General features: G+C 37.5%; 1 protein-coding gene and 1 non-coding gene across 5 annotated transcripts in view; one reads left to right on the top strand and one right to left on the bottom strand.

Moving 5' to 3' along the window:
- LOC103711615 (acylamino-acid-releasing enzyme 1) overlaps positions 1–19,734 on the top strand; it is a 28,987-nt gene extending 9,253 nt beyond the window's left edge. For 3 of the 4 annotated variants that reach the window (XM_017843931.3, XM_039116604.1, XM_039116603.1), the window contains 12 exons: positions 2,762–2,900; positions 3,872–4,023; positions 4,106–4,188; positions 4,270–4,391; positions 4,489–4,567; positions 11,441–11,621; positions 15,091–15,151; positions 15,254–15,376; positions 17,140–17,337; positions 17,997–18,065; positions 19,428–19,504; positions 19,580–19,734. In XM_017843931.3, coding sequence (XP_017699420.2) covers positions 2,762–2,900; positions 3,872–4,023; positions 4,106–4,188; positions 4,270–4,391; positions 4,489–4,567; positions 11,441–11,621; positions 15,091–15,151; positions 15,254–15,376; positions 17,140–17,337; positions 17,997–18,065; positions 19,428–19,504; positions 19,580–19,643 — 1,348 coding nt within the window. In that variant the 3' untranslated portion in view covers positions 19,644–19,734. Of the gene's footprint in view, positions 1–2,761; positions 2,901–3,871; positions 4,024–4,105; positions 4,189–4,269; positions 4,392–4,488; positions 4,568–11,440; positions 11,622–15,090; positions 15,152–15,253; positions 15,377–17,139; positions 17,338–17,996; positions 18,066–19,060; positions 19,339–19,427; positions 19,505–19,579 lie in introns of those variants that run through there. The other variant, XR_005507159.1, reaches the window with a different exon arrangement.
- A 6,572-nt stretch (positions 19,735–26,306) lies between these two features.
- Positions 26,307–26,412, bottom strand: LOC113463021. The gene has a single exon (XR_003386560.1). It is a non-coding gene; the product is annotated as a small nucleolar RNA R71 (small nucleolar RNA).
- Positions 26,413–26,635: the final 223 nt, after the last annotated feature.

Genomic DNA, 26,635 nt, shown 5'->3' with positions numbered 1-26,635 from the left:
CGCCGCCTTTGTGTATCTGCCTTTCTCTGGCGTCGTTGTCATCGAGGCTGGAGAAGTGGAAAGAGCTGCTGAGCTCGGGCCCGACATGCTTTGAAGCCCTTCTCAAAGGCATCGGTCACATTCTTCAGGGCCTATTCTTGGAACTCCTCCAAGGCGCAATACTTCTTCAACATCTCTGCAATCCCCGCCTCGACCCGAATGGCCTGCCTCCTGGTCTCGGCGGCCCGCTCTTTGGCCTCGGTAGCCTTCCGTTTGGCTTCAATTAGCTTTGCAGAAAGCTCCGCGACGTTCTGCTTGGCGGCCTTGTATGCCCCCCTGACGGAGGACAGCTGCCTCTCCATGATCATGGCTTCGGTCCGCACAGCCGAGGCTTGGGCTTCTGTCGACTCAACTCGGTCTTCAGCTGTCTTTGCCCTCTGTTCGGCTTCTCGAGCCTGCTCCTCGACAGCCTTCTCCCTCACCTCGGCCAGACGAGTGTGCTCCTCGGCGGCCTCTGCCCTCACTTTGTATTCTGTGATGCTCCTCGAGAGTATCTTGAACCTATCATGCAAGCAACTGACCTCGAGTGCGTGCTGAAAAGAAGAGGGGGAGTTAGTTGTCAAGAAAAATGACTTAATGAATATTTATGAAACCTGCCTGAATAATCGAGGCAAAAGCCGCGTCAAAGAACTCGGTGGGGTCGAGGGAGCGTATGAGCTCCTTGTCGGCTCGGAACTGTTTGTTTTCGACCAGCACCCTCGCCACTCTGAAAGACTCCAGAGCTGAGTCGGACTCCTCGACTGTCCATTCTGGGAAATGGATCCTGCGGGCATGGGTTGGGGCTAAAAGGCCCCCTCGGCTGAAGCAAACAGGCTCGGATCCGATCGAGCCAAGGTGCGAACCTCGGGAGACGGATGGCGTGGGGGCAGAACGGCCCCCTCTGGATGGGGTGATCTAGACGGCTGAACGACTTCTTTGGGGTCAAGTTCTGCAATCTCCCCCCGAGTTACGATCATCTCGTGGGAAACTCCTGGAATCAAGGTCTCAACATCGACCTCGATGGTGGTCTCGGCAGCCCAGGCCGAGGAAGATTTCCCCCTCGACTTTTTCCACCAAGATGTCTAACCGTCAGCAGCCGCTGCCGATCTCTTCTTCATCTTTCTCCTCTCAAGGCTTAGTGCAAGATCGGTCTTTATGGCGACGAGAACTGCAAGACCAAGGACAAGACGTCGGAGAAGGATGACAAAGAGAACAAGGTGGCAAGAGAGAATACAAGGAGAAGGATCGAGCAGCCAAAGGAGTGAATACCCACTAGAAATGGAACACAGGGGATGCCGGAGTGAGGGATGAAAGACTTCATTGGAGCACCACCTGGGAGCTTGGACAATCGAGCACCCGAGTGAAGAAGCAAGCGCAACAAGGGGTGGGGGCTGAAGGATGAGGACACCCTTATATTGAGGTGCATACGGCCCCGATCAAAGTGTCGATCAACTACTGCGGTAGATCGCACCACATGTTACCTCGGGGTATGGCACGGGCAATCCGCCGGATCGCTGCTTTGATAATTTTTCAAGCGAAACGCTGTAGTGATGATGTCTTGGGACAATCTAGATACGACGACGCTTCGAGGAGATGAATCGACTCATTTATTGCCCACGACGAAAGTCTCGTCCTTGATCGAAGTAGCGGCTTGACTTTCGTCGCTCGAACTGAGATGTAGCTCGGCCTCAGAAGTGGGGGGCAAAAGTTGGGAGAATTGTTAGATACCTCAACCTCAGGCTAGATCTGCTCCCTCGACCCCGGACAAAATCGAGAATGGCCTCAGTCCCAACCGAGCAGCCAATCAACCGAAGTGAGCAACCTCGATCCCAATTGAAGATCCATCAGTCGAGGAGAACAATTAATACATGTCAATAAGGACCGACGGTCCAAACAACCGACAGCTCTGGCGGCTCACAGTTGCAGTAGTATCATGGCCTACGTCCCATCACCCATCGCCCATGCAGACTGACACCCATGCCTCAGCCATACTATCGGCTGTTATTTGACCATTATTGCATGCCCCATCAGGCTAAATAACGACAAAATGAGCTCTCCTATATAAAGGGGCGGCCTGGGGGACCTTTGGTATGCATGCAATATTACTCATGGAGCCTACACTTTGCTGAAACTCTCTCTCTTCCACACTGCTACCTCCCGATTCTGACTTGACATCGGAGGGTCCTCCGCTAGAAACTCTTCGACAAGTGGACTTTTTGTAGGCCACACACGGAGAAGAACCACCCCCCGCACCTCGGTCAGCCTACTCGACTTCGCCTCCAGCCAACCTCAGGGTCGTCCGATGCATTCCGACCTCAGCCCAGTTTCAGCGGCAATAGATATGAATGACAAATGGAAATCCATAAATCTGATGGCAAATAGACTGTTTTTGGTTGTAAGTTATCTTTTGGTTACCGGTAATTATGGAAAGTTGCAGTCTGGATTGGGTTTCTTGCATACTTCAAGGTCCTTGTATCACATCACATGGTCATTTCAATTATTAAATTCTGGTCCAGTCGCTCATTTGTTTTTTTGTTTTTGTTCATGACTTGGCTTTACAATGTTTTGATGGGTAAAATTGGTTTTGCCTTGGTGCATGTGTACCATTTTTAAATATGTAATTAGTACTTTTTCTTTGTGAATACACAGTAACCAATCTTGTTTGCACTCCACTAATATAAGCTGAGCAAGTGATTATACAGTTTATTTTTGAACTAAGTAGAATAGGTTTGTTATTTTACAGTCCAGATGGAAAGTCCCTTGTATTTCTATCTGCAAAAACTGCTGTTGATAGCGGTGCACATTCAGCCACAAATTCACTTCATAGAATTGACTGGCCTGCCGACAGGAAATTGCAGTCCTCTTTAAATATTATAGATGTGGTAAGATCTTGTCTGTTCTATTTAAAAACTCAAGCTTCTTGTTACATGACTTGAAATGTGTTCGCAAGCATGTTATTATTATCTTACTGAATAATTGGGAGAGGGATACTAAAATAATGAACAATTCTTATAGACTATTCTGAAATGTGACTTAGTGGCTTATTATCAGGGTCAGAATTCAGGGCCCCGCACCTGTATTCCATTGCCCCCTATGGGCAGATATCTCTGGTAGGCTATCCCTGATTCTTCAGGGTTTTTGGTGATTAGGGCTGCAAGTTGATTGGTTTGACGTACTTCCAATTCAAAACTGACCTGAAAATGACCCTATTTCAGTCCAACTCAAGGTCATGTGTATCAATTTTGGGTGGAAAATATGACCTCCTTTTACATATAGATCAGATATGGATTCTCAGGGGACCTGATCCAAACCCTAACCTGCCTGAGATTGATACACTATACACTACACAATCCTCTGAAAATTTTGAAACTATTGTGTTTGTATGATGACATCAACTTGTACTGTCGACGACAGTTTATATGGATGGTTGTAAATCAATCTTATGTGGAACAATGTCTGTACTATATCTCATTTGTGTAGTTGAAACCTTACATTTGCCAGTTCATTTGTGGTCAGTGTAGTAAGAGACCAGCCACCTATGGAAGGCAATGTTCTTAGTACAGACCATAGAACACTCATCCTAATAATGAATGAAACAAAAGGAGATCTGTGACTGAAGAAGTCTATACGGTTATTCCCCCATGGTCTCCCTCCCTCCCTCCTTTAAACTTCTCCCTTTTTTTGCCTCTACCATCTATATATTTCATCTCTTTTCTATCTTTTGTTGTTCCCATGAGGATTCTAGAGTGCTGCATCAGTCATATATACTTTTGGCAGTATCACTTTTTTTAGCTCAAGTAGATGGAATAAAGCTTGTATTCTAATGTACATAATTTTAAAAAACATGTGGTAGGTTCGTGTTGTTGTGTGCCCTGAGGATGGTTGTTTCCCTGGACTTTATTGTTCCAGCTTTCTCTCTGATCCATGGCTTTCCGATGGACGTACAATGATTTTGTCTTCTGTATGGGGTAGCACCAATGTAATACTTTCAGTAAACATTTTGAGGTAATCAGTGATTACTCTTTACTTGCAGATAAAGAGCTAAATTATCCTGTTTAAATAGTTAAAATGCAATTTTCTGCTACAGCTGCGAAATATCACGTTTAACTCCCAATGACTCGAGCTACTCATGGAATGTTCTTGCACTGGATGAGGACAATATTCTTGCTGGTAAAAGTTCATATCATGCTGTTGTTCAAGTGGAAGGGCAGTAAACTTAGTTTTCACTTATCTTTTTCTTCTATTTTCAAGTGTCAAGCAGCCCTATAGATCCTCCTCAAATCAAGTATGGATACCATACTGGTCAGATGGATCAATCAAACACGTGGAATTGGTTAAACATTTCAAGTCCTTTTGTGAGATACTCTGATAAGGTTGTCTTTCTCAGGTTCTTGGACTCTATATTCATTGTCTGCATTTAAGGAATTAAAATTCTTACAATGTTAAAATTAAATTTTCTTCTTATAACAGGTGAAATCTTTCCTATCATCACTTCAGTTTAGTATAATGAAGATTCCAGTTAGTGATCCTTCAGAAATCCTTTCTAAAGGTAACAAATAAACACAACATTGTTGTTCTTATGTTGAATTAGTATGATTCTGTGCTGCTATGCATATATGGTAGGCAATTTTTAAGGTCCATGCTATTCTACCATGATGCATATGGTTATATTTTAGTTGTTTGCTCGTTCCATTCTAGTGATGCATGTTAGTTAACTATTTCATGTTGAAATAAGTTAACTCCTAAGAAAACTGCAACAGTTTGGCATCTGATGACTGGTAGCACATTATAAACAGTATTATGAGTTTATGACATTAAAGCTTGGACAGCTGTAATGGCATAAGTAGACTACAGCTCTTGAGAATATGGTTTGAGGAGTGAAGGAAACAAATCAAGTTAATGTTCAAGACAATTATCAGAAATTTCTAAGAATTATTGAATCTAATGACGGATGGAGGCAATAAGTTTATGCAACAATACATTTGAGAATTTGAGATAACTGCATTGTGTGTCTCATGTATCATGCATTCTGTGAAACCTCACAAATTTTCAAGTATTTCCTTTATATGTATTGTACTTATACTCTACATATAAAAATCATAATACGACCATGTACATTGTCATTGTTGTCAAGTACATCTACATCTCCAAATGTGAAGGCATTTTTAAGCATCTACATCTGATGTCTTCTGTTTCAAGTTGGTCATGAAATTTGCGATAACATGGTCGTAATGGATCTTCCTGAAAGATGCAAAACATGCTCAACATTGTTGACTATATAAAACATATAAATATGATCAATGAGAGAGATTTAGGGTTACTTGTTTTAATTATATCTATAGTCCAGCTTATTAAAGGTAATTTCAGAATCTTTTGTAGTAAAGAAAACTGTTTGCCTCTTTGCTATGCAGATTTGTCTGTTGTGCAATGTTTTTTGTTTCTTTCAAGTGTTTAATGATGTATGTTAGATGGCTTTCAATTCTCCATTGTTAGATTAGCTATAAGAACAGTAATCTAAGTAATCCATGTAAATTGCTATGGCTATGGTTCTTTCAAATAATGCAAGGCTGTACAAACACCATGTACAAACTTTTTTTAACAGTCTCAGTCTCACAATGGATTAATCATCGGGTGTTTGTGCAGTAAAACAAGAATCGTGTAGTAACATGTCTTTTTCATGAAGGCCATGAGCTGTTTTCTACAATTAATGTAAGAATTTGACAAGATAATTGATGTAAGTGTCAGATAAATGATGATCAACCTCAATATGGTTCATCAGCTCATAGAGAATTGGAGTTTTTGCAATCTGAGTTTCTAAATTGCATGTTAGCGATCATAGTGCATAAAGGAGTACTAAATGCATTACCAACTCATAATATAAGGCAGCAAAGCCACATAACCTCCATAAAATATGAGATATTGAACTGAACTTTGCTTCGGCGCTAGGATGAAAGATTACTTCTACTTGCTTTTCTTGGATGAAAACCTACTCCAGGACACAGAAGTCTATACACGGCCAATGGATCAAGATAGTCTGCAAGACAATCTGTGTGCAAGTGTAAAGCTCTAATGCTGAGGTAGGAGAGAAACAATGATTGATGATTATGTAGAAGGACCATTTGATGCACATTAATTAGAGTAACAGGCACTAAAAGATTGACCCTTTCACATACTGCATGTGCAATTTTATACGTATGTGCTAAACCTAGACCAATCAAAAGTTAACAATATCAAGGGGAAGTGACATTACCATTTTTGGCATGAAGCTTTGGGTGAAGCTCCTTTGAGGTAGTAGTTTTGCATAATTTAATAATGCAGGCATTCACCCAGCATGTGAAACTAGACTATGGGTGCTGCATCCATGCTTTAAAAGGCTCATGTCAAGACTTAAAGAGCTTATGGTTTAAGGCAACATAACTAAAAGAAGTCATGAGGTGTTGCCTTAAGATTCTTTTGAAAGTGAGATGTACCTTCATAATTCTTTCAAAGAAGAGTCATTTCTAAAGACTAAAAAAAACATTCTATATATTTCAATAATTTGCAGCCCTCTGATGCATCACACCTAGAGCCGAAATGGAAGAAGCTCAAGAACCAAAACGGTAGCCTAGTATGTACCAGCAAATACAGTGGTGGCAACAAGTCTAAATGCAAAAGCATGAAGTTGGGTTTTCATAGGGATGAGCTTGGTGATAGAAGAACTTCAATGAGTTATTATCCTTAGATTGGGGTACTTGTTGAGAAGATGCATCAAGAATTGACAGAATCAAGGTTCGCTTACTGGTGTGGATTGCCCCATACTGGGCATATACTATACTGTACTAGTATCGAATTGAAACTTGGTATGAAGGGCGTACAGAGTCTTGGTACGCCGAACCGATCTTATACCAAGCATACCGACCTCATACCAAGCATACCGACATTGCACTAGCATGCTACTAGTATGGGATCCAGTATCAAGATGGCGAATATTGGATAGAAATGTTGGTGATGTTTAAATTGCTAAAACCCTTCTTGATAGATGGGATGAAGGGAGGATTTTATCAATACATAGTGACCCTATTTAAGGAATTGGGTATTACAAAGAAGCTACTACTCTTGGGACTAATGTAAAACTGGAGAGATTTGTCCATATTTGTCAAGCTGTTCAAAAGAAGGTGATCCAGGGACAAATCCACCAGTTGATCCAGTATCACTGTTGCATGAAATATGATATGCTATTTGAGCATCTTGATAGTAACTCCAGGCAAGGTTGGTCGAACCAACCCAAATCGGACAGTCGGGTTGTACCAAATCGGTCAAGAACCTAAACGATTTGGCTAATTAGGTCAGTTTGGCACATTTAAAGGCTTCTGAGCATTGGCTCGACATGTTCAAAGGCTCTCAACTCCCCCCCGATGCCCTCTGAGTACCTCTCTCTCCCCCTCATTCCACCATTATCAGAGCTTTGAAGCTCCATCTCTCGCATTGCTTGCCCGATTGATCATCCCACTCACCAGATCGTTCATCTTGCTCGCCATATCCTTCGTCCCCCTTGCTCGATTGCTCGTCTCGCTCACTTGGTCACTCATCGGGCTCTCTTTGACACCGATCAATGCTAATCGACGTCATCCAACGTCCAAGTAAGCCTCTTCACCTCTCTCCCACTTCTCTCCCTCTTTCGCCCCTTCGGTCCTCTCTCACTTCCTCCTGCTTCTCTCTCAATTTCGGTACGCTTCGGGATAGCACAGTATGGATCCGTATTGTGCCGAATTAGTCGTCGACCAATACGCCCTCCAATATCGGTTCAGCAAACCTTGACTTCAAGTGGAATGGATAAAGCAAGTCAGGGTTCAGTTCCATCAGGAGGATGTTGCTTGAGACCTTTGAAAAGATGGACAAGGTCACTAATAGATCGTATCACTTGCAATGATGAGTTAAACATACATGGACGGTAGGCATCCTGTGCATCATCATGTCGATTATGCAAGTCTTTGCTATAGCATAATTTATAGGAGACACCGAACCATGTGGGACTGTGGAGAATGTTGAAGGTCAAATAATGAAATAACACAACAAACATATCAAAGTGAAGTATTGGTGAGTCCTTTCATGTGGGAGCTGGTGTTATTTTATTATTTGCAAGGAAATAAAAATGCAGTTCCTACTCACCACTTCCTCATGCTTGAGGTGTCTAATGGCTCTTGGGGATGTCTTACTCAACAACATATACCTAACTAATAATATTTATTTATTAATTAATAGAAACTTGAACTGCTGAAACTTCCATTAAGATTTTTATCCAATTTATGTCAGATGCTATAAGTTATAGTTTGCCGTACCACCTCATACTGCCCAGTATGAGGCATACCATACCGTACTAGGAGAAAACCGATACAAAACGCAACTTTAAGTCGGTACAAGCCCCGTACCGCCCATTTCGAGGTGTACCGCCCTGTACCGAGGTGTGTACTGGTCTGTACCGAGGTATACTGACCTGTATTGAGGCGTACTGAGATAAAAATTGCGAAAATTGTTGGAGAGCTATTTCGGTATAGAGGTATATTATACCGTACTGTACGATAAAGTACCGATATGGTATCCGGTACCGAGATTGCAGATCTTGCTAGTTGCTATAAGTTGTTGAGCTTTGAGTCAATACTAACAACTATTCATGTTGAAAAAAATTGCTGTCATTTTCATCTTCTAAATCCTTCCTATTTTCTGATATCTTTGTGGCAACATCACCAAGATCCTCTTTCTCTTATCCTTTCTCTGTTTTTGCGTATGCCTACTATGATGCCAACTATGACAGTGATAAACCATCAGTCTATTACCACCAATTTTGTCCTCAATAAAGATATTTTCATCTTGTAGAATGTTTTGAAAAACATTATTTTTTGCTTGGGCATTCAAGTGAAATTTTGGCTAATTGCTAGTACCCTTTTCAGAATTTTTGTTTCTTTTTTCTTTTTTCTTGCCCCTTTATTTTTAATAGAAGAAGTGTAGGCAATGGGCTACCCATCAGAAGGTAGCCGTTGCCCAAATATCCCCAAATATCCCTAACTCCCCAAACCCTGGTGAAGGTGGGATTTGAACCCAAATATCTAACACAACCACCAACAGACAACCAAGTCGGTAAGCTTCCACCTTCTTGTAGTGTGGTTTCAATACTTGTTGACAAGTCTCATGTTCTCTCTCCACCAAGGGTTAAACATAATTTTTGGTTTTGGTCTGATTGGATTGAAAGAGCTCTACGTAAATAATTTTTGATTGCAGCTTTGGCTTTTCAACCCAAAAAATAAATAAAGAAATCTAAATAATGAAAAGTATAAAATGGAAAAACTTCGTTAGGTATCATTTGGAGTATAGTTCTTTGTTTTGGTACTTCAGTTTACAGTTTTGGTTGTTCATGGTGGAACAACTCAAAAATTATAGAAGTTTTTAACAAAATAAAAGGATGAAATGATATTTCACCTTATAGTAAAGGGTAATGTCATATTATTACCAGAGATAGAGTAAAATCTTATTTTATAGTTTCTTGTAAAATTAACATTTAAGTATCAAGATGTATATGAAAGTAAGTATGTGTAAGGTATAAGTTGTTGATCATAGGCTATAAAAATCCAATACCATCATATCAAGCACCCAAATACAAAATTATAAATAATAAAGTTCAGACATCCCCTCTTTTCTATTTACAATATGAAATAAAATTAGGTAGATTTATTGTTTTGATATCTATAATGGTTTATTATTTAAATGAGATTTTCAAGAAACATAATGCAAAACAAGAAAGCACATCTGTCAAATATCTTTCACTAAAATAATCATAGAAGTAATAATAAATTATTTTCTTGATTTCTACAAGATTTGTTGCTTAACTTTCAGTCTCTCATGAACATAATTCTGTTTAGCCTATATTAGTTTAACTGCCGATATAGAAAGTTGGCAAGAAAATTTTACCATTTGAATTTTTGCAAGCAGCACCCTAAATTTCAAACTTGTCGAAATTTCTAAGTTTAATCATAGGAAATGCTTCTGGGAAGTTGTTAGCACCTGATAACTATGTCCTTCCTCCAAAATTAAATAAGTGAAGAAATGACCTAAGAAATGACATACTTGTTGAAATATAATGAAAGAAATTAAGAACCATCCAAAATGGCATTTATTACCTGTACTGCTGTACATCTTCTAAATTTACTAAATTAACCATAATGGTCACTTTCCATTCTTTAGGCCAGTAGCTAAGTTCAAGAAAATCTAGCCAAATAAGGGATAGTGTTTTGAACCGGCCAGAACCACTGAAACTACTGGAACTATTTGTTTCAGTAAAAAGAATCCAATTCTGGCTGAAACTTCAATTTTTTCTCTTGACAAATGTTCAGTCCCCTCCATCATGATAACTGGAGTGTCTTTCAGATTACTAGAAGTGGAGTGTCTTATGAGAGTGGTCGTTTAGTTATTATTGTTTTGTTGAGAATTGGCATGCCTTCCCAGTTGCTTGCATTTTTTCTGCAAACTAGTTTGCTGAGCTGTTGTCAAAATTAGACATTATTTAGCATTTTCCGCCTCACTGGTTCTCTGCATAATCCACAATGTTGGAATATTGGGGGAAATGGAGGAGGGTAAGCAGGGAGTGTATTGAAGTACATAGAACTATACTTTGTCTTTGATCTAAATAAACTGATATTTTGTGTAGTTAGTGGTATGTTACCATGGTGAGTGTACCCATGCAGGCATCAGCATGCACCCGAAAACATGTACAGGGACGTATAGAAACTGCGCATGTAGAAGTGTTTAAGTAGCCACTCCGAACTTCTTTTCTTATTCAATTCTCCTCTTCTGTCATAACCATATCCATTGAGCTTGCCTTAACTAATACTTGTTTGCCACTCAAGTCGTACATCAGTTCTCAAACCTGCAAAATTGAATAGGCAGATTTGGAAAAAAAGGGGGAAAAAAAGAAAAAAACAGGGATGCATATGTGTTGGGGAGGTACGGGGGTACGGCTAAAGATGTTTTAAGTATTTTATTTAAAATTATGCCGAACTTGATCTGCTGAGGTTCATGATAAGATTTAATGTCCAGTCTAAAGAGGATTCCTTAAGTGTCCCATGGATAGTCACTAACACCCCATTGCTTGCTTTTGGAAGGGATTTTGAATATGATAACTTTGCTGATCCAGCTTTATCTGACCCCATTAAACTGGACTTTGTGTTGCTGTCAGCAAGAAGCATAGTTTTACTTATCCAATTTATTTATCTATTTAAAGATTCTATATTCTTTATATTTAGTATTGTATATTCCAAATATCCCTATTTTTAAGTATTATATTTTACCATATTTAAGAGGATTCTGAAATTTGTCTTGGAGTTTGATATGCATGCATGTTAAAGAAAATCCTGTTATTTGCAATCTTTGTTAATTATTCGACTTAATGCAGGTGCCAGAAAACCATATGAGGCTATTTTTATATCGAACAAAGAGAATAAGATAGATGGTGCGCGCAATCCACTAATTGTAATTCTTCATGGTGGTCCACATTCAGTTTCATTGACAAGCTACTCTAAGTCGTTGGCATTTCTCTCTTCACTAGGCTACACCTTGCTTATTGTAAATTATAGGTGTAGATTTACTCTTCTTCTGTACCTGTTTATTCATTTGTTCATACAGTGGTTTAATATTTTATGCTAGGCTAATTTTTATGCAAATTGACCTTTCTAGCTATTATTATTTTTCTAACAATTGTTTTCAGAAAGAGAATGATTGGTTTTCATTTCTAGTGGATGTCACCATGTATCATTGTGGAACATTGATCCATTCATAATTCTGTAAATGAAATGACTGAAAATGACTCAAGAGAATCACTTCTTTGTTTATGTTATCAGCAGATAATTTACAATTAGTCAATGAGAGTTTTAAGGATGATTAGAAACACAAAATATATTTTCTATTCTTCAGATCAGGAATTGAAAAATCAGTATGAGAGGCAACAAGGCAAGACGAGATGGAACATAGGTAGAAATCATAGAGGTTGCAATCTTGCAAGGTTAAGTTTTGGAAAAGAAATAGGATAAATTCACACATCTGAGTGTTGTAGAAATGGACAATGATGGTAGATGTGTGGTGAAACCTGAACCAAATTAATATTAAGGAAAGCTTAGGAACTATGAAGTATCATAATTAGTGGAGAACCAGTTTAAATGTTTGCTTGATTGCCACTATGTTTTAACTGAATTTAATAAAGAAGGGTTTGATTCAAGCTGAATAGTTTGATTAGAGGGAGACCCTAAGAGAAAACATACAATTTGTGAGATCAGACACGAGAAGATTGTAGTGAAAATTGCGAACCATTGTTTTGGAAAACAACTGGGTCTCTACGACAGCCCCTGCTTCTCCATTAAGGACTCAGCTAAGAGCATCTTCTACATGTTGCCTCGCCTTTCTAGTGGGTGCAATTCTACCTCCTCCTAGGCAAACTAACTGATCAAGTTTGAATTGTTCTAGGGTATCAGGTGGGGCAAAGAGGAAGGATGAATTATGACATTCCCTAATACCCACCTTCTGTTTCAGTTCAAGTCTTACACAATTGTGCCCCAGCATCTTAATTTGTTGCAACATACAGGTTTCAATTATACTTTTTTTTCTTTCTGATTTTGTGTTATTATCAGTAAATCAGTATAATTGCTTGTTTCATTAACTTGAAGTATCAAGTTATTTTACCCTTTTTTGTTGGGGGATGGGAGGTGGAGGCTTGGATGATCAATTTATATCATTGTATAGCTTTTTTGGTAGTTGGGACATTGTCATTATCTTATGTTACATTAAATAGGTGTAAAAACATTTTCTTAATTTACATTTTAAAAAGTTTGCTGATATATTTCTAAGTTTCCATGTAACTACTATTAGCTAATTTTGTTTTTTTACTCGACCTAGGTGCATTTTACCCAAAAAATTATCTCATTCCTTCAGCATAATCTATCCTTTAGCTGCCCATTTAATATGTAGTATTTCAGATATTATTGAATGATAAATAAGCCTAATGAAGCTGATTATAATGGTCTTCATCTTGTGGTTTTGGTTATCATACCGTGGGAGCATTCGAAAAGGAGACTGTTTCGATTTTTGAAGGATTTAAGGCTTGCTTGATATGCATGTTATGAACAAAATTGGTGTCCTAGCACATATATTTATATATAACATTTTTAATAAGGATGGACATAATTGAATTTAGTTAGCGACATTTGCATTTTTGCCCTTATTTTGCTCGACAAAGTCAATTACCATTTTGCCTTGTATTTTGTCAGTTACATGCCTCGGATCCCATTACCATAAATAACAAATGTATTTCCATTTATTTGAGATTGTATTGTTTCAGATATAGAATGTTTGCTTTTTCCAAAATGATATGTGAAAATTAAAAAATTTATATTTTAATTGGCAATGCATATCAAAAGCATATTGCATCTATAATTCGTACTATTTTTTAGATTTAATTCGTACTATTTTTTTAGATTTTAGATTATCAGTATATTGTTCGAGCTCCACCTATGTACCCTATGCACTATCCTATACTAATGCATATTGAGTTGAAATGCATTGATGTAGGTTGATACATAGCAATAAGGACCTGAAACTGAAACTTGCTTTCTTGGACAATTTGTACCCTTCCTTTGTTGACCACCTTTTCTCTACTCTAGATGATTTGGAGCTCTTCCCCTTTAATTTTTTCCTTTAATCCTTGTTTTATAAAAAATTGAAGGCCCAGTCTACATATCGAACATGATAACAACAGTCATGGTTAGTTGTACTGCTGCATACTGCCCCATACCGAGTGTACTAACCATACTATTACCAAACCAAGACTCAATATGAGGGTTGTACCAAGTGTCGATACGCCAAACCGACCTCTATACTAGGCATACTGATACTGTACCAGCATGGTGCCAGTATGGGGTCTGATATCGAGACTGCGAACCTTGACAACAATTATTGTTTTATATTGGCTAGAGGTTAGGAATCAAGGTAGCTGACAATATAAACTTTTTCGCAAAACTATAGAATACACAAGCTCCCCATATTATCAACAATATACATACAAGTTTAGAATACTACGCTTTTTACCTTTGATGTCTATGCATATTTGCATGTCCCTGTTGTTTTTTATCATGAATTTTTAGGCTTTCATGTGTTGCTATATCAAAATAGTTGCATAAAGTCAGTTTATATGAAAAATTATGAGAAATAATGCACCTGTCAATTTGCAGTTGTTACGGAACTCTTGGATGATTTATGATACTGTTTGTACAGTGCAACAAAGAACAATGTTTTTTTGTTTGAACTAATATAAAGAAATTAAATTTGTTTATGCTTAAAATTGTGGACCTATAAATGTAATGTACCATTTGCGAACCTTTTATAGTCTTCTATACCTGTAAGTTTTAAGATCTGCCAAGTGATACCATGATATTGTGTGTTTCTGTGTACATATGTATGTATCTACATATATATGTATTTATGTACGATTGTTTATATAGGACTAGGATCAAGTTACACCTGGTATCACTCTTATAGAGTTACACCTTTTTTGAATTGGACAATGGAAGTCCCACATCGATGATCCGAGTCATTGGATGTGATCTACTACTTGTAAACAGCTAAGATACCAAAAATCATATGATCCAGAGAACTATAGTCTATGCATCAGGTATTCAAAAAACATACATTATTTCATGTTATTTAAACTTATCCAATTTTGACCACTTTTGTTGAGGCTGGGAGTCCCCAAAGAAGTTTAGAGGTAGTATATCGCATCCAACTAGCTCGGATCATAGTTGAGGACCCTCATCATCCAATTCAAAAAACGTATAAGCTGAACTTGACCAATGTATACACATACATACATGCATACATGCATGCATCCGTGCATACATACATCCATACACACATGCATAATGCATGCATCCATCCCCTGGATGTGTGCATCCATGCATTCATGCATACATATTTTGAGGAAATTTTGTAATATTGTATACCAACAAGAGTTATAAGATTCAAAAGTAATGTCTTTCATTGAAACATTTGCTGTCTCAGAGGCTCATTGGGATTTGGAGAGGAAGCATTGCAATCTCTTCCAGGGAAAGTTGGGTCTCAGGTACTTGTCCAGTTGTCCTCATGCTCTGAAATTTGATATCTATATTCTTTTGTCAGAATTTAATGAGGATATCCTATATCACCTCATTTCTTATGTGAGCAGGATGTGAATGATGTACTTGCAGCTTTAGACTATGTCACTGGAAAGGGACTAGTGGATGCATCTAAAGTAGCTGTTCTTGGAGGTTCACATGGAGGTTTCTTAACAACTCATTTAATTGGCCAGGTTTAGTATGCAAAGATACTTCATCGAGATGTTGAGGTTCACTAGTTTATTTCTTCTTGATACACCTCCACATTTTAGTACTTCACACACATCAAAGGCTATTTGTACATGAACTGTCAGGTAGTTTCCTTGCATGAATGAAACTAACAAGATATCAAAATGAAAGTATTTTTCACTCACAGTGTTTGCATTTGAGTGATTGATGATGCATAATTTGCATCATTAATTTGAACAAAATGTACTGTACTATATATATTTTACCAACACAATTTGGTTCTGGTTTTCTCCAAATTCTACAATATAGTCAACCTACCGAGTTATTTTGTTTCCAGTCTATCGCTTGTATGAATGACTTAAGATTTAAATAAATACTTTCCTCCATAAATAAATTCATAAATTAACTTACTCATCAAAGAGCCTTCTCTGCATGGTTAGAGGCTGCTTCAAATGCTTAACCATATAGATGTTGGCTTAAACCTTTAAAGTGGTTCATTAATCTGCTTCACCATTTGAACAATGATCTAGTTGATCTGAAGCTTCAATGCATGCAATTTTTGATATATTTGATATTTTGATTATTAGTCCTCTTATTAAGATATCATATCTAATATGATGTAATGATGATGTAAGGACAACTATCGGTCACGAAGTGTCACATAATCTATAATTTGCTGGATGAGTCTAAAATTTATGTATACTAAGATTATAGAAATGTGGTTTTTGCTGTTCTCATTCTCAACATCAGCTTCTTTTCTCATAGTAAGCAACCATTCTTTGAGATCCATTAATGAGAAACCGCCACTCTATTTGAGTAAATGTTATTCACCTTCTCCTGTCCCTCTATATCTAACTCTGATTGTTTTCTTATTTCTGTAGATGTTTGTTCGTGCACAGGCTTCTATTTTTCAGCCATGGCATCCAAAAATCTTTATCGCATATTTTGTTTGATAGTTAATAATTTATTCTAAATATTATTTTATATGGCATTCATTTTTATGTTGTATATGTTTTTCCTACCGTTTAATGCTAAGACGGTTTAAAATAAATAATATTACTGTTAAGCTTGAGGATCAGAAAGCTTCTAGCAAGCATTTGACTGTTTTCACAACCATGCAATAGGATTTAGAACATTTAAAGATCTTGAGCTTAACTACCATTCTGTCATGTGTAGAGGTGTGTTTGGATATAAGAAGGCCTATATGTAATTGATGAGATGTAATTGGGCACCACCCTCCCTGCAGCTCCTCCCCCACCCACCTATAAAGAAAAAAGAAAAGAAAAAGAAAAACATTCCTTGCTCTTTCCACCTCCCACCTATTCTTCTTTACCATTTTTCTCTTATCATTTGTCACATCTGGTATTAATGAGTATTCTCATCATTTGTCAGTTCTTCTTTATACCATTTTTCAGCTCATAAGGCTCCTTGCTGCTTTTTATAGACTAATAATTTAAATAGTAAATATGTTAATATATGCTACCAATAATTTAATGTAAAACAGAATGTAATTTAGACTCTTTATTATAGTACTGTCTGATATCTCAATGACCCTTTCATGAAATGTGGATATGAAATGAGTCATCGTTTTCAAATCTCCAACTCTTTTTTCTTCTTCCAAGTGTAAAATATGCATGCCTTCTAGATGTCTAGATGCAGGTCTTTGTCCTAGTTAATTCTGCTTAAAATACTTGGTAATGTACAATTTATTAAAAGTTAATGGAATTATCTTGCAAATTCATATGTCCTAATCTTTTCATTCATGCAGGCTCCAGATAGATTTGTTGTGGCAGCTGTCCGAAATCCTGTTTGTAACCTATCATTAATGCTTGGTACTACTGACATCCCTGATTGGTGTTATGTAGAGGCCTTTGGGTCAGACGGAAAAAGTTACTTCTCAGAGGCTCCTTCAGCTGAATATTTAAGTCTCTTTTATAGCAAATCTCCAATCGCACATATCTCAAAGGTATGTTCTTATCAGTCATTCTGCTTTTAGTTAATTTCTACAACCAATGGTGAAATAGAATTTTATGGTTGACCTCGGGATAGAATCCAAGGGTTCACTTCAGGATAGCCCATCATGTTTCTTCATTATGGTGATTTTGTTGTCCTTTTCCTTTGTTTGCCTGTAGGACAAAAGGGGAACTACATAAACTGTAACAACTTTGCATGCTCTCCTCTTCTGTTGAACTTAAGCTCCTTCTCTTCCAAAGATTCATATATGTTATGATATCAGATAAGTGCAGGAGATGAAAGATGGAACCAGAATGAAACTGCTGTTCTCAGTATTATCCCTCCTGCAGAAGAGGGGTGACTTACAAGGGAAGAGATAAACAATTAGAAGATCTGAAGAATGTGATGCCCAATTTTTTAGTGGTTACATGATGAACATGATAATATCATTATTAAATTTCAACAACATTTATGAAAACTGTACTTCCATAATAACATTATGACCCATAACTTTGAGAAAATAAATTCAAACAAAACACTTTCATTCAGGAAGATGGGGCGCGGAGGGGGGGAGGGGGGGGGGGGGTATGCTTAATATGGCTGGAGATAGATATTTTAAGAGAGTTTTTTTAATTAGCAATAACATATTTGCTAATTTGATAATAACTGCAGGTTAAAACACCTGTCCTTTTCCTCTTGGGAGCACAGGATCTTCGTGTTCCAGTTTCTAATGGTCTCCAGGTACAGATTTGGTGTTATTATATATTTTTCCTTTTACGGCTGGAAAATTGAAGAATCTGTAAAAGTTAGTGATTTCAAGCAGATTAAGCAATATTCATTTCTGTGAGAAAAATAATGGTTCACTTCCATTAAACAAACATAAGAATATTGCTTCTTTCCTAACATGTTGAGATTAACGAACCTCAAATTATGGAGCAGCAGAACCCACCTCAATCATTCAAAAACATAAATTTTTGTTTGGAAACAAAACAGGTATCTAGGGTTGTAACTGAGCCGAGCTTTTTCAAGCTTGAATCTGATCAAACTTTGTTGGAAATTATTTTCGAGCTGGAAACTTAGGATCAAGCTTGATTTGTTTATTACTTGAAGCTTACTATCAATTGAAGCCCAAAACTGCCTACTCAATTTGCTTGATAATCTTATATCAAGCTGAAATTAATTGCAACTTGAGTCAAGATACTTTTAGTGGTGTTCAAGCTTGAGTTAACATTTAACTGATTCAAATGATTAAATTTACAAAAAATAATATTAAACATAAATCTAGAAAATTATTAGATATACTAGGAAATGTCGAACTAAAACATAATAATTTAACGAAGTCATAGAAAAAGCTATGTATAATAATATATTAGTATTATTTATATGATATTATATTATATAATATTTTCAAACCTTATTGAGCCGGGGCTGACCAAGCTGGGTTAATCTCCAGCTTGGTTTGAAATTAATTTTAAGCCTATGAATAACTCTGAGTTGAGTTTAACCCAAACTGAGCTTTAGTTGAGCTTTTCTAATTGAGTGACAGCCCTACATGTACCTAGTAATGTAGTGCAGCCTTCCTCTAAAGGAGGCTACCCAATCTGAAATACCATGACAAAAACATAAATTTGTCCAAGTCAATGAATACAAAGATTATTTTTATACTTTAAGTCATCAAACTGACTGGGTTTTTATTACTATCGTTACAATGCATGATGATGATTTGCATCCTGGAGCTTTGAGTTAGAGCAATGCAACAAAATAGCAGCAGAAGACCTGACATGAAGCTTTCGTATTTCTGAAAAGCAGCAGATGAAAATAACTTCAGCTCCTCATAGGGCTGCAAAGTAAAGCATTAAAAAACATTTATGACTTTGAACAATCCTAATAAAGCTGTCACATTATTTATTTTTGATGTGGAGTGACATAAAGGAGTTCAAACTGGCGTCCTACCTCACATCTTCAGCCTGTTTCTTTACCACATCAAAGATTACATGTGTCATTTGATTGGAAGGTAGTAGAAAAAGGGGCAAACCTTTTTCGTTGGGCAGAAACTGACAATTTTATGTTTCACAACTAATTGATTGTCTCAAATGTTCATAGTATGCGAGGACTCTCAGGGAGAAAGGTGTTGAGGTCAAAGTGATTGTATTTCCTGAAGATGTCCATGGAATCGAGAGGTTTGCTACTGTCATCTCATGCCTAAACAACCATGAACAATTACTCGAAGTACTGACATTTGCTCTTTGTTGCAGACCACAATCTGATTTCGAAAGCTTTCTTAACATTGGTGTATGGTTTAAGAAGTACTGTAAATGAACATCATATTCTGTTCTAACTATACTTGTTGGTGAGTATTAAACATTCACATTATCATTGGAATAATGAATTCATTGGCCTTGTGTATTTATTTGCTTGGTTTCTGTATATATATTTTGAGCCAAAATGATGACATGGCTTTAAGTTGTGGACACCACCTTAGCAAAAGGACCACTTGGATCAACAACTGAAAAAACATATACAGAACTTAATCAAGGGTAGACTAACCAGCCGATAAGAGAGAGGAAGTTTCATTTAGCGGTAGATGTTGCACAAAGCTATGTTGAAATACATGCTCGGTCTGTTGAGGTGCAGGTTGTTTCAATCCATTTCAGTTGAATATAGCCATCACATCTGAAAGTTTTTTATAAGATATCAATATGTATTAAAAAATTACTACTCCCATTCCCCAAAAAGAAAATCATGTCTTGCCTATATGAGGCCCCACTAGCACCATCCCTCTTGACAACTCTAGAACTAATGTTCTAGACAATCCTTTGGTAAGCTGATCAGGTAGATTCCTTTCAGATTTTACAAAATTTAATGCAATCAAGTTATTATTTAATTTGTATCTCAATGATTTATAATGCACTTTTAAGTGCCTATTCATTTTCATATTTGCATTTTCTTGATTGCATTTATCTATAGCGAATCTGTAGTCATAATGAATAAATATAGAAGGTAATGGTGAAATCACAAGAGGTAAGTCTTCCAGTAGATCTTTAAGCCACTCGGTCTCAATGCTAGTGGTATCTAGGGCAATCATTTCAGGTTCCATGGTGCTTTTAACCACTACAGTTTGTTTGGTGTCAACTGTATCACTGATTCAGTTGGCATCATTGTAGCCTTCCTGAATAGCAGGATAATTGCAATAGTTTAATCCTAGAGATACGGTATTCTTAAGGTACCAGAGAATTTTTTCTAGAGCAGTCCAATGATTATTGTTAGGGCTGTGAGAATATCTACTTAGTCGGTTCACAAAGTATGCAATATCAGGCCTGGTGTAATTTGCATGAAACTATAGAAAACCAATGATCTGGCCATACAAGCTTTGATTGACTGGATCACCTAAGTTCTTCTTTAGATGAAGAGATGCATTATAGGGAGTAGATACAGGATGATAATCAGAGTAGTGAAACTTTTTAAGAATCTTCTCCACATAGTGGCTTTGGGATAATGTTATTCCATCTTCATTCCTTATGATTTTAGTATTTAGGATTGGGTCTGCTTCTCCTTAATCTTTCATGTCAAATTTTAGAGATAAAAATTATTTTACTTCATTAATAATTTCTAAGTCTGTTCCAAAAATTAGGATATCATCTACATATAAACATAAGATTATAATTTTGTTATTCTTCTTTTTATAATATACACATTCATGTGTGTTATTAATTTTAAAACCATTATTTAGGATTATTTCATCAAGTTTAAGGTGCCATTGTTTTGAGGCTTGTTTTAAACTATAAAGAGATCTAATCAACCTACATACCTTTTTCTCTTGACCTGGGACAATAAAACCTTCGGGTTGGTCTATGTAGATCTCCATCTAGGTCCCCATTCAAGAAAGTGGTTTTAATATTCATTTGATGTATAACCAGCTTATCAATGGAAGCCAAGACAACAAGGATCCTAATGGTAGTGATTCTAGCTGTAGGGGCATAAACATCAAGGAAGTCCATCCCAAGTTTTTGAGTAAAACTTTTGGCTACTAACCTAGCCTTGTATTTATCTGCAGTTTTATCTGGTCTAAGTTTCTTCTTAAAGATCCATTTACACCCTATGGGATTACTTCCTGCAGGTAGATCTGCCAATTTTCAAGTATGGTTTGAACTATGGATTGCATTTTATTATCTATTGTTTCTTTCCAGAAGGGGGCATCTAAAGATTTCATGGCATTTTCTAAAGAAGTAGGGGAGTCTTCTATTAGGAATGTGTAGTAGTCTTCTCTAAAGTTCTTTTCAACTCTTAGTTCTTTTACTTCTTATAGGTTCAGTTTCTTCTTCTTCTTCCTCTCTAAATCTGGTTCTGCTTGAACTAGTCCCTAGATTATTCTTGGTATTTATTTGATCATTTATCCTTATTTTAAAGAAAAATATACTTTCAAAGTAGATTGCATCTCTTGCTTCCATTATGATGTTATTAATTTTATTTATTTGAGAGTTAAACACTAAAAATCTATTAACATTACTCTCAATTACATATCCTATAAATATTGCATCTACTGTTTTGGATCAATTTTTTTTTTGTTGTTGAAATTTTTACTTTAGCTAAGCACACTTTTAAGTATTTTAAGTTAGGTTTTCTATGTTTTCATATTTCATATTGGATTTTATCATTATATTTGAATGAAATTCTGTTCAAGATATAAGATGCAATTACTAGTGCCTTCTTCCAAAGATTTTTTAGCGCACCGGAACTAATTAGCATAGAGTTAACCATATCCATTAAAGTTCTATTTTTTCTTTCAGCTACTCCATTAGATTGGGTAAATAGGAAACTGTTATTTCATGAATTATCTCATGTTTTTCACAGAACTGGGTCAGCTCAAATGAGGTATATTCACCTTCTCTATCAGACCTTAAGGTTTTAAATTTTTTATCTAGTTGGTTTTTAGAATTTGTTTTATAGATTTTGAGTTATTTAAGATCTTATTTTTAGCTTTGATAAGATAAAGGTGACAGTATCTAGAAAGGTCATATATGAAAGTTACAAAATATTTGTTTCTACCCCTTGAGGTTCTTCCTGAGTCACATACATCACTATGTATGAGTCCAAGGAGATAAGAATCTCTACTTACAGAGTGAAAGGGTTTTTTAAGTAATTTGGCCTCTACACATATCTCACATTTGTCATTATTCTTAAGTTTTGATTTTAGGATTAAGTTCAAGTGTATTAATCTTTTAATTGAACTGTAGTTTACATGTTCCAGCCTACCATGCCCGACAACAGGAGAGTCAATATGAAGAACAATAGAATTTTCGTTCATAGATGGAATAATTACATTGGGTTTGAACAACCCATCACAAAAAAAATCTTTTTCGATAAAAGATATACCATGGGTTACTACAAGTTTATTTGATTCAAAAACAATTCGATATCCTTGCTCGACAAGCAAGAATCCACTAACTAGATTTCTACGGATATTTGGAATGTGGTGCATGCCTTGCAGAGTGAGGATCTTTTCAAAGGTAAGTGTCAAATCCACTCGTCCCACTCCAAGCATGCGTGCCACAGCATTATTACCCATGGTCACAGTTCCTCCACATGAGACTTGATAAGATGAAAATCAGAAGCGATCAGAACAAACATGTATACTAGCTCTAGTATCAATCCACCAGTCAAGTGCTAATTGGATCATGTTAACTTCAGGTATGAAGGAAACAAACCTGATAGCAGTCCCAGAGGAGTCAGCCCCATAGGTTACCATGTTGGCCTGGGCGCCAGAAGTGGCAGAACCCTTACTTCTAGGTTGACGACGAGTAGTGATCTTGTAGAAGTATTGGTTGGCCATATGGTTGGTCCGACCACAGACAAAACAGCAATGAACAGATTCTCATTCTTTCTCTTTTTTCTGCTTCTAAGAGAAGTTGGGTCTTTTGTTGTTGGGCTGGAAGGAGTTTCTATGGTTGAATGATTTTTTGTTGAAGGATTTGTTGTGGTTAGATGGAAAGAATGATTCTAATTTTTGGATTTAGGCTTGGATTCAACATTGTTGACTTTTGGCAAAGGAGTGGAGGAGTGAAATTTTTTCCTAAGGCGATGTTCTTTTTCAATCCTAATAGAATTTAGGACTTGAGTTAGAGACAGATCTTCTTGGGTGTGGCTTAAAGTCTTCGCAAAGTCTGACCAAGTAGAAGGAAGTTTGTCTATGATACAGGCAACTTGAAAAGACTCATCTAGGTGGGTTCCATTTGCCTGGAGTTGAAGAATCAGGGTTTCATATTCATGGATTTGATCATTCACAGATTTGGAATCAACAAATTTAAACTTGCTAAAGTCAGAGGCCTTAAATCTCTTTACCCCGGCATCATCAAGTCCATATTTATTTTCTAGGGTATCCTAGAGATCCTTGGCATCATCAAGTCTATATTGATTTTCTAGGGGATCCCAGATATCCTTGGCACTCTTAGCTATATAATAAATATCATAAAGCTTATTAGAAAAGGCTCCTAGGATTCTATGAAGACAGTGGTAGTTGGTTTCTTCTGGAGTCCTAGTGGAGGAGGTGGAGGAAGCAGCAGCAGTTTGAGAAGAGGAATGAGCAGGTGATGAGAGCACAAAAGTGCAATCTACACATCACTTAAATTAGTATTATTGTTAACAGATAATGATAAAATTGCTGATTTAATATTATATTTTTGTTGAGTGCAAGTGATCGTAAAATCAAAGCTGAAATGCACATTGGGTCCAAAAAAATGCATCACCGCAGGTGAACAACCAACCGTATGGGGTCAGACCTAGTTGCACACTAGAAGGAGCATTAGCAGACTAAGTGCAGCCACATGTAGCAACAACATATCCTTCCCATCCGTGATCTTCATCCGTCCGTGAGCCCAAGCATCTCAGTTTCCTTCCGCGTTGGATCCGCCCTCCACGCATCTCCGCGTTCCCATCTTTTTGTGGCCCAAAAAAGGAAACAATGCTTCATTCTTCTGGAGCGCGTGATCCATGCTTCCTCTTCCGTATCTTGCCATCTAGGACGGACCCGCATCCAAGCTCCCACGATTCTGCGTCCAGCTTTGAATCAGCTTCCAGATTAGCATCCCACGATCAGCTCGTTTCCGAGTCCACGCTCCTTCCTTCCGCATCAATCTCTCCCGCATGCAGTCCATCCGTGCGTCTTCCGGATTCGCGACCCTAGGCACCGCTTCCGTCTTCTCTACATGCGAATCTCCCGCAAAGCATCCTCCGCATCCCATGCTTCCAGATCTATGATCAGATCCCGCAGGCGTCCATGATCCACCTCCCAGATCTTAGGTTCCTGCGTCCACGGCCCAGCTACCGGCTCCTCCGCGTCCGATTCTTCCGCATCCACAGCTTCATCCAGCTGTTCGCGAGCACCTCTGCATCCGTCTGCGTCTTAGAGCTTCACAGCACATCCCAGCAAGCCTCCCGCGATGCAAGCGATCACGATCAGTTCCCGAGCGTCTCTGTTTATCCATTTGAAGAAGATTGCGATCCTACGCATGCATCCACATCAGCATCCAGCCGTCCGCGTCCATCCTCTTCTCCTGGGGATTCATCTCAGCCAACCGGTCTCCACCATGTGCGATCAGGGGGATCGAAGGCCAAGGGATATTTCTCTCTCGGCTGCCGAAGGGGGGGGGGGGGAGGCTCTTATCTCTCATTCGAAAAAAACAGAGGGGGGCTCTCGCATCTCTAAAAAAAAAGAAAGAAATAGGGGAGGTCTTGTTTCCGAAAAGAAAAGAAAAAAATGAGAGGGAGGATAATGTTTTTAATGAGAGGCTGATTTTTTAGCTGAAGAGTGATGGAGGAACCTTTGATATATTACTTTTTTTGAAGTAAACTCTGAACCTTTGCTCTTATTGATTTATGTTTTTGATGTTTTATGGATTCTTGCATAATTATTGGGTAGATAGTTCTTTAATGGTTTATGTCTATTGATATATAGATTCCTTTAGTATTTGATTTGTCATAGACGTACTAGGTACGATGAATGCTTAGAAGTTGGGTTCATGTGTTCATGAAAAATATACCATGATTAGATCTATCCTACTATTAATCTTTAATCAAGAACCATAGAGTTTATTTCTTGGATACAATATCATCAAGGGGGATTTCAGATCCCTAACCATCTCTATTTCATTGAACTTTGTTTATTTATCTATTATTCTTTATTTTTAATTCTAAAAACCATCTGAAATTACATCTGAAATTACGATAGTAATACATATACCGTTCCCTGAGGATTCGACCTCGGACTTCCGAGTTTTACTACTTGCGCGATTCTCTTGCACTTTGGAGAGCAGTTTTGCGAACGCATCAAGTTTTTGGCGCCGTTACCGGAGAATCGGCTGAATTATTAATATATTTTCAGATTTAATTAGAGATTTAGTTTAGGTAAGTTTCATTTATTTAATAAAAATAATAAAATAAAATAAAATAAAAATAAAATAAAAATTGCATGCTAAAGTGGAATAGGGACGACACCGGTCGATTGAGTCGTTCATTTTGTGATAATTCCTTAGAACACAATCTTGAGATTCCTTCGCAGTATTTCACACCCTGTAAGATGACTGATTTAAATGAAGATGCGGGGAGTCATCATGATTGAGAATATGAACCCCCTGTTATGACTTTGAGACAATACCTACAACCTACTAGAGCTAGTCAGCCTTCATGCATGATTTTTTTCAATAATGTAGGACATTTTGACGTCAAACCAGGGGTAATTCAATTACTACCAAAATTTTAGGGATTAGAGTCTGAGAGTCCTTACCTTCATCTGAAAGACTTTGAAGAATTGGGCATTACATTTAGAGTGCCGAACGTGAGGATGTCCTCAAGCTGACGTTGTTCCCTTTCTCTCTAAAGGATAAGGCCAAAACATGGTTAAACTCCTTGCGATCTAGATCAATAAGAACTTGGCAAGATATGCAGAGAGAATTTTTGAAGAAGTTCTTTCCTGCACAAAGAATCAACTTTCTCAAAAGGCATATCAGCAATTTCCAACAAAAAGACAATGAAACTTTTTATGAATGTTGGGAGAGATTTAAAGATCTTCTTCTCTCATGCCCCATTATGGGTTCGAAACTTGGAGTACTATTAGCTTCTTCTATGAAGGTTTATCTCTACAGTTGAAACAGTTTGTAGAGACCAGGTGCAATGGTAGATTTTTAGAAAAACAACATGATGAGGCATGGGAGTATTTGGATTCCCTTGCTGAGACTGCCCAACTTTGGGATAACGGGGATAGAAACAATAAGTCTTTGCCTAAGCCTACTAGCTCTGGATAGGGTGGCCTTTACAAC

The sequence above is a fragment of the Phoenix dactylifera genome, unplaced genomic scaffold, assembly GCF_009389715.1.
Source record: "Phoenix dactylifera cultivar Barhee BC4 unplaced genomic scaffold, palm_55x_up_171113_PBpolish2nd_filt_p 000113F, whole genome shotgun sequence".
Classification (NCBI taxonomy): Eukaryota; Viridiplantae; Streptophyta; class Magnoliopsida; order Arecales; family Arecaceae; genus Phoenix; species Phoenix dactylifera.
This window is presented reverse-complemented; position numbering and strand designations above follow the sequence as displayed.